This window comes from Oenanthe melanoleuca, chromosome 11 (genome assembly GCF_029582105.1).
Source record: "Oenanthe melanoleuca isolate GR-GAL-2019-014 chromosome 11, OMel1.0, whole genome shotgun sequence".
In the NCBI taxonomy this organism is placed as follows: Eukaryota; Metazoa; Chordata; class Aves; order Passeriformes; family Muscicapidae; genus Oenanthe; species Oenanthe melanoleuca.
Genome location: NC_079345.1, coordinates 10,667,315 through 10,683,236, shown reverse-complemented (window position 1 = coordinate 10,683,236; position 15,922 = coordinate 10,667,315). Strand labels below are relative to the sequence as shown.

General features: G+C 43.7%; 1 protein-coding gene across 3 annotated transcripts; it reads right to left on the bottom strand.

The window, feature by feature from the left end:
- Positions 1–2,473: 2,473 nt before the first annotated feature.
- AKTIP (AKT interacting protein) lies at positions 2,474–15,081 on the bottom strand. 3 transcript variants are annotated; one of them, XM_056500523.1, is made up of 10 exons: positions 15,031–15,081; positions 10,770–10,885; positions 9,327–9,532; positions 7,721–7,785; positions 7,537–7,637; positions 6,154–6,242; positions 5,984–6,082; positions 5,662–5,769; positions 5,049–5,109; positions 2,474–3,399 (listed from the first exon to the last, which is right to left on the bottom strand). In XM_056500523.1, the coding sequence occupies exons 2-10, from the start codon at positions 10,809–10,811 to the stop codon at positions 3,289–3,291; spliced, it is 882 nt and encodes a 293-aa protein (XP_056356498.1). In that variant the 5' UTR covers positions 10,812–10,885; positions 15,031–15,081; the 3' UTR covers positions 2,474–3,288. The 3 variants fall into 3 exon arrangements, with proteins under 3 accessions (XP_056356498.1, XP_056356496.1, XP_056356497.1); XM_056500521.1 differs by lacking the exon at positions 15,031–15,081 and adding an exon at positions 14,398–14,776; XM_056500522.1 differs by lacking the exon at positions 15,031–15,081 and adding an exon at positions 14,398–14,776 and having other exon boundaries at positions 2,474–3,396.
- Between the last annotated feature and the right edge of the window lie 841 nt (positions 15,082–15,922).

Below are 15,922 nucleotides of genomic sequence, written 5' to 3'. Positions count from 1 at the left end.
CAGTTTCATGTTTGTGTGTGAAAAAGCATTGTATGTGCAAAGCCAGAAAATCTGCAGCAAGGACTTCAGTCCCACACTGCAATTAAAGGTTTAAAAATAAATAATCACATCTTAGTTACACCACAAGGGAAAGGATTTACTCCTGTCCTGGTGTAGTCACCATGGTTGTTCCAGGCATGTCCCTTCCTGCTGCTCCATCAGAAGGCACCAGGCAGGGCCTGGGAGTGACTGCAGTGCCAGGGAATGCCCCAGCTCCAGCTGCTGCTCCCTGGCAGAGAAGGAGGAGGAGTGGGGTGGCTGCCTCACTGCACAGCACAGGAGGGCTCCAGAGCAATCTGCTGTCCCTGCAGGAGCTTCTAACACAAGATCTCACACACACAGTGACAGCAGATTTATTTCCTGTGTGCTGGGTACTCACATTTCAACTGAGCTTAAGTAGTTAACAACAGCTTTGACTACCACTGGCTGGTGCTGTATTTGTACAGCTAAAGATGCACTGGTTTTCCCCTGCCTTTTTACCTAGGGGGCCTGAGACTATTTCAGCAACTGCTGTTCCTGTCCCTTTCTGAAAACAAGTTGTTACCCTCAGCTGTAACTAATAAGAGATAGAAGCTGCAGTTTCTACTGAAGAAAATGCTAAAAAAACCCCAACCAGCGAAAAAAACACAAGACAATAAAAACTTCAACAGAGATGTTCCAAAGGGGAAAAAAAGGCACATAAACTTGATACTAAAAGAAAAATCTGAAGTGGCTTCAAATAATTTCTTTAATTACTTAGTTGGGTAAGAATCCAACTGGTACCTCAGCAGGAAACTCCACTGGTGTAAACTTACAGAGCCCTTGGAAATGTTCTTCAGAGTTCAGAGCATCAAAGATGGTATTCAGAAACATCCCCTTATCAAAGTATTGGCCAGGCCTTACTCTTCCATCAGATTATGTATGCACCTGTTCTAGGAAAAACAGCACAATCCAGGAGAAAAGGATTCTATTTCCATGGCACTGTTTCAGTACTCATTCACCTACCTTGCTCCTAGAACAGCACTTCTTTTAATACACAAGTCTGATTACAAAAACACACAGCATTCTCTCCCCTTTCCCAGTCTAATAAAAAGAGTAATTTTTTCAGATTATTCATTCTAAACCAAAGAAAATCCTACATTCTCTAAATAAATAAAGTTATTCTCAACAAACTATTAGCTAGATTTAACTTGGAGCAATCCAACCTAGTGACCAGCCTTGCAGGGGTCTGTGACAGCTCAAAGAGAAACAAAACTTTCTCCAATAACCAACACTTCCACAGCATTATCCTGTCATTCCTCCTGGGCATTGCCAGCTGTGGTGTTTCCTGGCCAACAGCAGCACTGGCAGCTGGGGCTGTGCTGCAGCAGAGACCAAAGAGCAGCCCAAGATTAGAAGGGATTTAGGTGAAGGACTCGTGTAGAAGTTAAGTGGCTTAGGAAATGTGCAAGTCAGTGATTTATAACAGAGGCTTCTGAATAATCATAATAGAATAAAGAGGAACTGTCACAGTCCAGTTTAGCTCCAGGCCGGCCCCTGCCCAAGCAGTTCATGTGCTCAGCACAAGGCCAGGCCCATCATCTGCTTCACACCAGGAGTCCTTTAACTAAATATTGTACATGATAAATCAGAAGCATTTCAATTTCAGTTTCAGCCTTGCCAATAAAACAGAACAGCAGCAACAGAACTCATTTCACAGTATTTTAGTGGCAACACTCCAGGTCAGTACATGCACCCTCAAACTTTTCCCATGTCCTTTCTTTGAAAGGCATACAGCAGCACTTTTCCAGGCAATACAAACTCACCTTCAAATCAGTTCCTCCATCCTCTACTGCAAATCTGATGCGGCACATGTCAATTTCAAGGCACTTTCAATTCCTCAGAACCTGCCAGGTGTCCAGAACACGGCTGCTATGGGGCCATCAATGCCACTCAGAACACTGACAGAGGCAAGTGCCACAAAGGCATCTGGGAAGGTCTTTGTCTATTTCCTTTAGAAGCCAGTAAGTTGTTCTCAAAGAACCGGTTGCAAATTACAAGTGAATTTAAGTGTCAGATAAAAATAAAATACAAAAACATCACTGTCCACCCTCCCACCACAGGTGACTGACTACAGGCTGTTCCAAGGCAGTTGGCTGGCACCAATGCCACCAGTCCAGGCAAAGGGAGTCAAAGGAAAGCAGGCCAGCTCCAAGGGGTTAACACTACAAGTTTTGATACGACATTTCTGGGAGGTAAGAAGAGGCATCACACCAGGCTGTGGCATTAGGAAGTCTATCCTTTCACTTGAGCTTTGGAGAGGTTTTCCTGTGTGTGGAACAGGAGTCTCTTCTGCTCAGAGCTGGTCCTGGCATCCCATGAGCATCCCCAACACCTATGCAGACAAGCAGCTGTGTAGCCAGGTGCTCCCACTCTTGACTAAGTGTCCACAGCACAGACTAACAGGGACAAAAGCTAGAGCATGGTTTCTTTTTATTTTAAGATGTCACTATTAACACACAAGTCAAGCTATCCTAAGAAATCCCCTAGACACCTAGGGAATCTAAAACCCTCTAAGATTTTATTAGCTCAAGAGACCACCATTAAAAGCTTTGATTTTAGTGTTTTTGTACTAAAAAGTCTAACAAGCCTGACATTCCGCTTTCACCCTGTCAGACTAATGTGCGCTTTAGTGACAGTATCCATTTACAAATCAATAATACATCATACATCATCCCCAGCTTTGCTTCTGGAAAGTGCTAAATGGAGTCAATGAACTGTCTATTTACAATTTCAAATCCTAACATATTTACAATAGAAATCAAAAGTATTTAAAACCATTAAATATAGTGTTTAACTCTGCTATATTAGTTTACATGAACACAGCTTAACTCTGGCAGTGTATTTCCAATACTAATACTTCCGCCAGTAATTTAAGAGTCTTCTTAAAAAATTGCTATTCCTGGAGGGAAAAAAATAAAAGCTTAAAAACCAACCCAAAACCTCCAGGCATTTCAGAGCCCTGAGGAATTACCCACCCTAGACAGTCTTCAGGTAGAAGTACTGTAGTGTTCAAGAGAGACTTCCAAACTCCAGGCAAGCCTTTAAAACCTAATGCATATGTAAAACATTAAGAGTCAGTAATCCATTGAACAGGTTTACTGGAGTCACTGCTACCATTCGGGTTTTACTAATCCGTAGTCAAGAAGGAAACTGCTGCTTTGCAGTTTCTCCCTCCGTTACATTCCCTCCACCCCCAAAAAGTGTTTTGTGCACCAGTGTTCAGGACAGCTAAGTGGGCATCGTCTTCTCTTCTTTGCTGAAGGGCTGCACTGAGCCAGGCTTCACCCACGACAGGCCAGAGACGTGCATGCTTTTGCAGTGCTGATCTTCTGGCTTCTTCTGGGGAGAACAAAGTTGAAGTTACAATTTGTAGATATCCAAACCCTCTCAACTCCCCCTCCATCCATTTTACCTTTAGAAAATACAAGAACAAATGAGGTCTGCACCATTCCCTCTCCTCAAAGAGGAACAGCAAGATGGCCATTGGCTTAATTTCTAGGAATGTGTGTGGCATCTGCAGAATGACCCTGACAATACAGAAGTTTTAAGGACTTAACTGGGGTACAGCTGCCCTATCCCACCATAAAGACTCAAGGATACTCCTTTTGCTTGGAGGACCCAGCCCAGCATCACTGCACTGCTCTTCACCACATTTCTTGGTTCTACAGAGAGGTGTCACTCCAAACCCTCCCCAGCACTGCCCCTGTAGCTCTGCCTGGCAATACTGGGCGTGCTGGGGAGGAGCACTGCACACCACAGGTGGTTGGGAACCCAAATTAATGTGCCAAAGAAACAATTAATGCCTTTGCTAAACATGGGAGTTTACTAATGCTTTCCAAGGATGGACCTGTCCCTTCCTTCCCTGAGCATTTGTCACAGTTAAATGCCTGAACAGTAAACATTCAAGAGTGCAACAAACATTTTGAACTGACTATTGCAATTAGAAGACCAAAAAAAAGAAAAAAGGCTTGAAATTAAAGGAGAAAGATACAACTTGGGAACACTGCCACACTGAGCTCAGGCAGTGTATTGTATTAAGATCAATTTAAAAACCTCATTCATGCCAGAAGACATGCAAGAACACGAGGTAAAGCTTGCAGTGAGGAAGACAAGCTCAAACTGACAAAAAGATGATTTTTCATTACACAAAACCCCAGCAAACCATAACACAGCTTTAGGCCAAGTCAGCAACCAAAACATTCAGAGTGTATTTCCTTGCTAGTCCAGCTATGACAGCAGCCACTGTTTCAGAATCCCTTTGTACTCCAAGTGGATTGACTTGTCAGGCCACTCAGCACAGACTCAGAATTGTTGTGTGCCAGCTCTTGTCAAGTGCAAAGCAGCAATTAAAACAACAAAACAAAACATGAACACTCCAAATCCCAAATCACCTCCCATCACCCATCAGGTGAAAGCTCTATGAGCCAACACCTTCCAGCTCTGTCAGTAAGAGCACTCTGTGATGGAAGGAACTCTCAGCACCTTTTGGTGAGCTGATGTCTCATCACAAATCATCAGCTTTTAGAGAAGTGAGCAAGGGACTGTGCTTGTGCTGCTTCAGAAACTTTGCAAGGAGAAGAAAGTGCTGAAGTTTGATTCAGTAATGAAAGATCTCTCAACAGAAGAGAACAAAGAAGCTGGGGACTGTCAGGTAATGCAGAAATGGTAAAAGTCATGACAAGTGCAGGACAACCTAACAGGCTGCCAGTGAATCTCTTCATCCCTTCCATCCATAAAAAACAACAACAAAAATTCTGCTGTGTGCCAAGAGTTGTGCTAACAAAGCTTTCTGGCTAAGTGACTAATTGCTTAACACACTGAAGTTAGAGCAGTGATGTAACTGCTTCGTTAGGAGACCACAGCAGTTCCAGCATTACTGCTGAGCCAAAAGAGGGGTGGGAAAAGGTCTCCTTAGCACACAGGGAATCTTTCTTCCCGCATCAGGCAATAAACCCTTCCTAGAGTGAGAATGTGAACTTTGTACGTACCTTCTGAGTCAACATCTTCTCTCTAGCTTCATCATGTATAGCTGGATTCCATGGAGAAAAACTATGGAAAAAGTATAGTTAACTCTTACTTGGCATTTTTGCAAACTACAGTACAAGAGAGAGCAGAAGGCAATGTTTTTTTCTGTTGTTTAGTTTGTTGAATTAAGTAGATTTTAAGTGGTGTTAAAACATACAGTTAAGAAGTAAATTCATATTATCATGGATCTTTTCAACAATAAATGTTTACGTTTTCATTTCTGAGAACTGGAAATTCACAGCTGTGACATGAAAAAACACTCACATTCACCACAAAGCTGACTGCTCCATCTCTAATGCAGGCAAGCTTTAGAAGGATTTTAGAACTCTGACCAAAGCTACAGTCATGCAAACTGAGCTCAGGAAAGCCAGAAAGCATTTGTGCCCATGAAATAATATGGGAGGTAGGTGCTTCAGGCCTTTTGTTTGTTCTGAGGTTTGTTTGGGAGGTTATTGTTTTGACATTTTTTCTAAAACAAAAGCAGGTCAGCCTGACAGAGAAAGGCTGCCATCAGAAACTATACCAAAACTTGATCTCAAAACACTATGACAGGGTAAATTTGCTCAGAGTACTCACATGATTGCATAGGGGTCCTCTATTTTGGGCTGATCAAATAAATGACTACTGCATAGTTTGACACTGTCTACCACTTTACTTTTGAACAGCTGAACATCCTTTTCATACCTGCAAGACAGAAGTAAGTAGTGTTAAGTAACTGCAAGGAGCCACAAGTTTGCTCTAGAAGCACAGATTGGCAAAACCCAACTTTGAGTTCCTAACACAAGCAAGTCTGGAGGCAAAGACCACAAGTGGATAGAATTTTACAAACACCTTGTTTCTGCAAGTCTATGGCAAAAACTCTTAAGAGGTCAGGCCCATACACAGGGAGGATACTCACAGCACTGCAGCCTCAGGGTTCAGAGGACTGGTTGTATCAATCTTGTAGAAGACTCTGCGAGCGTACATTAACACTTGCCATATGTGATTATGGTTTCTCCTAAAAAGAATAAAGCACAATGAAGAATGGAACAAACTTCTCAAATTACCCATCAATTTGTCACCACTAACCTCCACTTTGCAAATGCTCTTTTCACATCCAGTTCACCAGATAAAGGGTCCACTAGTGGGTGGAAGACAGGCAGATCAAAAACCAAGCGCTGCGTTAAGAAAAAAAAAATTCATTACAACAACTTTAATCCTAATGCAAACACCACTGGGTGAAGGTCAGCCAAATAATGCTTCCAAATACTAAGAAATTGTTACTGTATTAAAAGAAAGCAACCACAAGTGATTTCTACCAGCTGTGAAACTGTAACCCAACACAACTGTGTAACATGCAGGGTCTTGTCCTCTCTCACATGCTATCTCCAGATCAGGAAACTAATCCAGTTAGCTGCACAGGCACCAGTGCCAACACAGGTAATAATATCAGATAAGAACAGATTAAAGGAGTTTTTCTGGTTTAGCTATTTGTGACTGAAAGCTTTTTACATACTTGAGCTACAAATCAGTATTTTTTTATCCTACACACTTTTAAGTAAACTACACAGTGACACCATGGTGTCTTCAGCTCTGTACAGCTCATTGCTTCCAGAGTTCACATATTCTTCCAAAGGAAAACTGAGTTTCAAGAGAAAGGTTCTAAAGGTTCTCTTCTAGCAAAAGAGTGTTGTCTGGATGAGAGATAGTAAAGTCTAACCTTTAAAAGACATTGTTTTCTACTAGTTGTGTTCTTTTAAAGATGATAGCTTTACATAAAACTTGACACCAAGCGTGCAGCTACCCAATATAGCAGTTGTGTGCATCTGCCATCAAATCTTCCTCTCAAGAAGTGTGGCCATGAAGGTAAGCTGCTTTGAAGGGTCTGACTGCCACAAAGTATTTTTTTATTTTTATTTTAAAATTGGTCTAATAACTTGGAAACTTTTCACTGAAGAGAAAAAGGAGACAGCAGAGATGGAAGATAACACCACACTACCTATCTCCTTCCCCCTTTGCTTCACCACGTTCTCCTCAAATTTTTAGTCCTCTGTTTCAATATAATTTCAAAGAGATAATCAAGAAATCATGCAGTATTACAGCAAGCACAGCACAAATGTCTGGATTTTACATTCCACTATATCACTACTCAGAACTCTGATACCTCTTTAAGGGCTTAAATTTTAAGTTCCTGCTGAGGAAGTAGCAAATCAAGAGTGGAGGGAAAGAACTGGTGGATTACTTAACACCCTAATGCATCTGACCTCAGGAAGTTCACTCCACACCAGTCTCAGTAATCAGAGTAATGCAATTCCTCCAGAGTGGCTTGCAAATGTGTACAAGACATGGCAAATGAGCCCAGTCAAGTGAACAAAATGAGTTCAAGGAGGGAAGCTAATTGGTGTATCAGTTTTAACAAAAAGCCATACTTATACCACCAGAAAAAAAGAAAAAGCTAAGACAACCACTTACCGGGCAGTCTCCATCCGGGTAATTATCAGGAATATAAACAGTGAATTTAAACACACCATCTTGGTAGAGCCCATGTCTTATGAATATTACACCAAACCACACTGCAAGTGAGAAAGTTTGCTTGAGTGAAAGAATTTAAAAATGTACATGTATAAAACAATTTAAAAGTTAAGTTTAAACTTACTTAAAGCTGATCGGTATGAGGGCTGCACGTAGACACCTGGCAACTTCTGCTTCACCACCAAGGTACTGCAAGCGGAGTCAGTATTCAGAGAGCTCCACAACCACACTGACACAGCAAACCCAGAAAGTACCACCCACAGCCCAACAGGCCCCTCTTCCACAAACTCACTCCCAATTCCTAGGGCTGCTCACAGAAGGAGGTAACAAATATAGTGAAATCACACTCTTTCCCTCCTGCTTTTCGCACCACTCCACTTAAAGGCTTAATAGCACAGAACACTATCCCTCTTGATAAAACTGTGTACAGAAGCAGAAAAACTCTTCCCTCACTAGATGCATTTAACATATGTCAGTAAAGAAATTTACAATTGTCTACTCAATCCCCAAAGTAAGAAAGCAAAATAAAATTCAATTAAATAATTTTGAATACAGATTCACAGTCAATTGTAGCTACTGTTGAAATGTGATCAAATTTCAACCTCAGTTTTAAACAAGTCATTTTTCAGTTTTAGATGACACTATGCTGCAGATCAAGGTGAAATTACATTGGCAACGGCCAAAACAAACAAAAAACCAAATTATTAACTTTACAAGTTTTCCAGTTACCTGGCATATAGGTCCATTAAACTGAACACTACATGCTTGCAAAAATAAACAGCTATCTTAAATATTAACACAGTTCTCTGCTTACCATTACCCTAGTATTTGTTATTATTTTCCCAATAATGAATTTGCATTATAGTACCAATATATTTCCTCAGAAGAAAAACATCTTTCTTGAATTAAAAAGGGTCAATTCCTTGAAAAAGAGATGAATGGTTTGAGAGTTCTTACTTTCAATTTAATAGTTAAATACAAGAACTGAGACTCAGTGTTGCATAAGGACTCCAGGGATTTCATTCCAAAAGGCACTACATACTTGGGAATCCAGTATGTCTATTACAGAGGAAGTCTCTTCAGCTTTGTAGCATTAACCAGTTATATAACCAGAAAGTTTTGAGGACTGAGATTTTTATGCTCCCACAGCAGCCTACAAATCAGCAGATTGGGTGAAATGCAACTCCTCCCTCTTAAGTTTCACATTAAATATCACAGAAATGAATACAGATATCCCAACATCCACTTGATCAACTGTATCAGGCAGTGCTCACATGTTCCATGTGACAGCTGAAGGAAGCTCCCACATCCTAACTCCATTAGATAGCACCATATATTCATATGCATCTTCCCACTCAACATCTGCTGGCTTCTATTTCAATACTTGTTTCAAATATTTGGTATTTCTGACCAAAAAGCCAATAGGATAACTGGTCAGGATACCTAAACTCTAGTTTAAGTAGTAAACACTACTAATGTGTTTACATGAAGATCAAGAAACGCAATAATTCAGAGAATGACATCTAAAAATAGCCCTTAAAATCTCATCTTTCTTCTCCCTTTCTGTTTCAAGGGATCAAGACTGCTGCTCCAGAAAAAGAACTCTGTAGACAACATTTTACTGCCCTCAAGGACGATGAGAGACACCATGCAAGAACTAGGGGGGGTTTTTTTCCCCATTGAAACATAAGCCCAGTGACCTCAGAAAGATGAAAAAAGTGAAAACCTACAATTCTGCAAGTAGTGAGTACTCCAAATAAAAAGGCCCATAAGAAGCATGTGTTCCATTGGTGGACTGGGAGGAGCTGGCAGGTGAAGCAGGCTTGGTTATTGGCACAGCATTCTTTGGGATAGAAGGCAACTGTTTCTTTGCAGAGGCTCGCAGGGGACTGGTTCGAAGCTCTCCACTCAATGTCTTCTCTTCAGTGTCAGATCTCTGTCAAATCAAAGGAGAACCATGACATCACAGGCCATATTTCAGACACATTTAACATATGAACATATTTTAACACAGGTTTAAACCAAATTATGGTAATTACAAGTTAGGCCAATGAAACATATCTTGGGTTTGAAGATCTATTGCTTGAGGAAGGGCTTGGAAGGGTGCTCCTGTGCATTTTTTTAAAAAAAGTATTCAATGCTGCATAGGAAATCTACAGATTAGGACAAATGTTTAAGGAGGCCTATATTTATTTAGAACCTGAAACCAGACAGTATACAACATCAGCTTACAAGTCAATCTATTTCTAGCACACAGTGCATCAAGATAAATCATTTCTACTGACAAGCATCCTTACACTGTAGACTTCAAAGACTCTTTAAAAGTAGTGTAGTAAAACAGAAATGGAAAAAAGAAAGTTTTATGTATTTCACTTTCTGCCTGTGCTTTAGACATCAACAATCCACTTGGAACTGATCTTATAGCTCACTCCCACATTGAAAGAATCACCACTCGGCAGGTGTATCAAGTTTAAATAATTTACTATAGGAACCTTTTTATGCCTTTGCTGCCTTTACTTGGAAGGAAAAAAAAAAACAACACAGCCAACAAACACTGTACTAGTCACAGAACCCAAAAACATTCTATAGATTGCCAAGACAAACATGCAGACTACAGACTTGGGCTTAGGCTAAATGTGGAGACTAAAGGCAGGATTTAAGCTATGGTGTTTTCAAGGGCCCAAGACCTGGACTAGTAACAATACCTCGTGATCAAAGTTACATAATTTGCCCTAGTACTGAACACCTGGGAAGTGATTAACCCTAGAACTCCCATGCTTTTATTACTCCTACAACCTCAAGTAGCAACAGCATGACGGAGGCACAGTTTTGTCAAAGCTCATTGCACGTGCTATGGCTAAGCTTTATCTAAGACACTAAAATGTCTTAAGCAAAAAGTGTATCCACCACTTGAACAAATACATTTCACATTTCCTATTTAAAGATGCTTCAGATAAAAAAAAGTCAAAAAATCCTGGAATACACTCTATACACAAGCACAGTCCAGTTAACACAGCTCAAAGCTAGTTTGCACTTTTTCTGAAGGTGATCACAACCCTCAGGATAAATGCACAGTAAAACACTATTTGCAGATCACCTGATGTTTTTTTTCCAGCACTGCTACCACCCCTCCCAAGCATGACAACACTTTCTGGCATCCATTCATTAAATACCTTGCGCACAGAACCTGTAGACATGCTCCAGAAAGGGTTCATAACGTGTATTCCAAATAAAGGGATGGAACTTTTTAGGGGTGTCAGAGTGTCCTCAGGCCCTTGGGATTGATACCCTAGAAGTACAGAGAATAAACATGCATTTAACAGATAAACAGGACTCAATATATAAATAGGATTCAAATCTATTACTACAGTCAGCATTATCTTTCTGTAACTTCAGAAGAAAACTTCATGTACATAAGACTGCCAATAGTTAAAAATGCCAAAGCTCTATGATATGCTCCAGAAGAATAACATGTCTATTTTTTGCACGTGAATCTCTGCCTTCCTTCTGCTAGAAAAAAATTATATTCTGCATTCCACGTTGATTTTGCCAATGAGAAGAAAAAAAGGACCATCTCTTGGCTCAGCACAGTTTAGGAAGATCCTCTACACGTGAAAATATTAAAGTTATCACCTCCCCATTTCAGTCCAGCACCAGACAGAACTATGACCCTGCTAAGTGCTGTCCCTCGCAGACTGTTGACTTTGCACATTTCTGAAGTGTCCCAGTTTGAGAAATTCTCTGTCATTCCTGGTGACAGAGATGATCCTTTCATTGAGTTTGTATCATGTACATGTCATTTTGTTTTCATCTGCATTGGAACATCACCAGGAATAGACAAAGCCATAGAACACAGAAGTTTCTCTGTGGCTTATTAATGGTTTCATTATGAGCACTAAGGCTTAGTGCTCTTTAGATCAGCAGCCCAATAACAAGGACTTCAGCAATATTTGGTGTTTCAGTGTCATCTATTGTGTATGTCCTTGCTTTCTCCTCTCTTTTTTTTTAAAATCTTGCTATTGCTTGCTCAAGAACTCTGATTCACAGCACCTCTTGTCTGGCACAGCCTATTGCCTCCACTCTTTTTTTCCCCTCTTCAGTTCTACTAGTTTCCTTCTTCATCTCACCCTCCCATTTTTGGCTCCATCACCTAAGGTTTTGAGGCACTTTACTCAGTTTCTTTAGTAGAAAGCTGTACAACATAGATCAAGAAAGCTAATGTGATATGAGAGAGACAGAGCCAGTGGCACAGGTTTCTATTTCAACACTACATTTTTACTACAGTAAGGAATGAAGCATCTGTTCACCACTGGATTACTTTATAGAGAAAATGGAAACATTATTACCAAAATCTTCCTAAAATGAAAATAAATGCCAATCTGGTTGAAAGAAAAAAAACAAAAACAAAAACAAACAAACAAAAAAAAAACCAGACAATTTATCCAAAGAAAGTCTAGGAATTCCAAATATTTAAAAGAAACATCAATATCAAATCATGTCCTTCCATGGCTATGCACCAGCCAAGCATACAAAAAAATGCAAGCACTTTTCAGAAAAGTGATGAAAAATAATTAATTTCCCCCACTGAAAATAATCTCAAGCATTCCAATATACAACAGGTTCCTCCAGGTATTCTTTCCTCTTCAGCAGCCAGAGTCTCACATCATTCTGCGCCACTGAAGAGAGAAAGTCAAAGCACAGCTACTGCCCTGTGAGAGCAGGGAGAAGATGTTTTCACTTTTCCCCATCTCTTGTCTGGAAAGCAGAGTCTTGCCAGAGGGTGTACCACAGGCCCTTTCCATCAAAGCAACCAGACTAAGTAAGACAGGAAGACACTGGGCCAGGAAGGTACGAGACATTTCCTCGGGAAACTCTGGTGCAACGCGAGGGTGGAGGAACTGACGCACAAAGAGCACCTGAGCGCTCCAGCTCTGACAAGAGGGAAAAGTGCTGCAAGTTGAGGTACAGGTTGGAAGACAATTACCTGGAATCTGGAGTGATTATGGGATTGGGGCAGGATTAGTTTGTTTGTTTTGGGCTGGTGTTTTTTATGACTAGGTAATACAAGGTGCATTATCCCAGAACCAAAGATAGGAGAAAAGGAGTCAGCAGGACAACAGGTAAAAAACAGCCCAACCTATTCCCAGAGAAACAGGGAACTTTTCTAGAAGCTTGCTAACTGATGTTAGACACAGTTCAGTCACCAGATCCACCTTTCAGAAAGCAGCTATGTATCTCAGTACACTTCCAGCTTTGCCTACTTGCATACTATTAAGAGCAAATAAAATGTTATTTTAGCTCTAGTTAAGCTGAAGAATAACTTCCACAGGTTGTCTTACACGGATGTCTTTTATCCAGTTGCTTGCCAGTTATAAATCATATATAGTATCATCCTAGATTTATTATTAAACTGCCTCCAGTCTCATCCACCTGTTAAAATACTGTTTACACTGGAGAACTCAAAACCTCAGAGTACAAGTTTCCCAGAGGAATGCCATTTAAGAAGCTTTTCAAGGTGTTTTAAGAGTTTATTTCTAATCACATTCACTCCCACGCAGCGTGGAAATGGAAAACCCTAGCTCTAAAGGGAACTTATCCACAATTCCTTATGCTCTCTAGTGCCTTCACCTTGCAATTTACCACCCATCACTAATCATAAAAACAATTAAAATCAGTATTTGAAACAATAACCAAGTAACAGTAAATCTGCATTAGACTGCCTCTCCTACTTCTCACTATGTCTGCAGCAAAGGAAAGCCAAGTCCTGATACCATTAAGTGGAATTTCTAGGCAGTTTAGGCATTCATTCCTACACAGGGCTCAGTGTCACCCCAAGGCACTCACTGTTATGGCATCTCCCAGTGCCATAACTACTAAAACCATCAGCTTCTCAAAACAACCCAATACTCTCTCCTTTCACACTGTCAACTTTCACAGTACCTTATCCAGAAGAGGCTTGATAATGTGCCACTCAATAGTACACACTACTGATTTCTTCTGCTTTAAGAACAGCAAATAACAGCAATCCTCCTCAGCTGTCCTCCTCCCATGGCTACCTTCTTCTCTAGTGCTTTCCTTTAGCAAAACAGCAACTAAACAAAGACAAAATACAAACTTCTGAAGAAGCACTACTTCAAATACTGCTTCGTGGAAAGGCCTTTTAGCTTATCCACAGCACCACATTGGGACCAAAAGCCACCTGCTGCCAGGCGTTACTTCATGTTCACATTCTCCAGGTGTGTAATACACGCCAGCAGTCAGAGCAAGTGTGAAATCATCTGATACTTCATCAGCACTCTAAAAGACTTCAAAAAAACAAAAAGTTATCACTAGCAAAACCATAACATTTAAGCTCTGTGCTTCTGCACCTTTTCCTTTCCTACATTAGATATTCTCATCAAAAAAAAGTCTCATTTTACCCAGTGTTGCAGAACATGTCATATTTTTCTCCTATCACCAACAGAGTTATTTGATCAAACACACTAAAGCAATGTGAAAAAAACTTTATCAGCCTGGAACAGAGCACTCTTCTGAACATTTTCTGGAAACGTCAACAAATCAAAGGGAACCACTCCTACATCTGAGAGCAAACCGAGCTACTTCAGCAGAGCACCTGAGAACAGTTGCATACACAGTATTTCATGCTTGTCCAGCTACCGTAGCTGTCAATTCTCACTGGAACTTATTTCTCCGCAGCACAGCCACTCCTGACCTCCTTTGGAGCCAAGGCCCTCGTTCACCCACACCCTAACGTGCCGGACAGCAGGGCAGCCGCTGGCGGCGGTGAGCAGGAACACTGACCAGTCGAGCCTGTTCGCCGACGCTTCTTCCACAGGCGGGTTACACGTTCCATACCGACACCTGCTGCTACGAGTTCAGACCTCTAGGAAACTGAAATCTACCCCAATTTTAGATACAGCAGCCTAAGGGACATGGGGTGCTGGCCGGCCGAGTCCCCCAGCACAGGGCGCTCCCGAGGGATCTGTCAGCCGGGGGTCACGGGAGGTTAAGGGCAGTCCTGCGAAGCCGGAGCGGGGCTCGCGGTGTCCCCGCCGAGGCCGCAGCCGTGCCGCAGCGCGAAGCCGTTCGCAGGGCGGGGAGCAACGGACAGAGGGCTGGAGCGGGCGGGCCGGGCCCCGCGGGCAGCCGGGCCCCGCTGGCAGCCGCCCCGCGCCCGGCGCTGTCCGAGCCCGCGGTGCCTCCCGCCGCCCGCGCGGGGCGGCCCCAACGGGCACAACGGGCCGCGCCCGCCCGGCCCCTCCCGCGGCGGGTGACGGCCCCGCGGGCGCGGGCACCGCGCAGCCCCTCAGCGACAGAACAGCCCCGCCGCCCTCCGCGCCGCGGGAACGGGACCCCCGCGCCACCGTCGCCGTTCCGCCCGGGAGGCTCAGCCCGGGCGGGGCCGGACGCTGTGGCCCCTCATCGTTTACCCACCGAGGCTCCGCCGCTCCGCCGCGCGGCCCAGGCCCCGCCGCCGCTGCCGCCGCCGCCGCTCCCGCTACCCCCGGCACAGCCCCATTTACCGCCCGCCCCTCGGGCCGCACATCCGGGCCGCCCCCCGCTGCCAATGGGCGCCCGCCGCTCCCGGGACCGCCCCGCGGGGCGGGCGGCGCGGCCGCACCCGCCACTCACAGCTCGGGACGGGCCCTGACGCGCGGGCCCGCCCCGGGCCCGTCACAGCGCGGGCCCCGCCCCTCGCAGGCCGATTGGTTTGAGCGCCTGTCCGTCTAGTGGCGGGCGGACCAATGGGATCGCGCGGGTGCACCTGTCACTCTCTCAGCTGGCTGGCAGCGCCGGGGGTGGAGCTTAGGGAAATGAGCAGCTCTCATTGGCCAGCGGGGCGCGCGGGGACGCACGCCATTGGCCGGTGGGCCCGGGGCGGGGCTTGGGGCGGGGCCGGGGGCCTCCCACCCCGGGGCTCCTGAGGGAGGAGGGTCGGTAGCGCCGGCCGGGCTGGCTGGGGGAGCCCGGGGGCGGCAGGAAAGGCGGAGCTGTGGCGGTGCCAGCCGTGACAGCCGCGGGGACGCGTTCCCGCACCGGGCAGCGAAGGGCAGAGGCACAGCGGCTCAGCTCTGCAGCTTGGTGAACACCTTATGTGTGTACCCGGAGGCATCCACTGAGCCTCTCCAAAATTTGGAGCTAACGCTGCCTGTATGAGCCAAGAACTCCAACCTCCTACTAGAGGTGACGTAATCAGTCAAGGACTTTCGTCAGTCCTCGCAGGCTACTAAAAATGGACATTTAAAAAACATTTTCAATTGTTTGCGGTCTTATTTTGTTTTGTTTTGGTTTTTTTCCCACAGAATCACACAATGGGTCAGGTTGG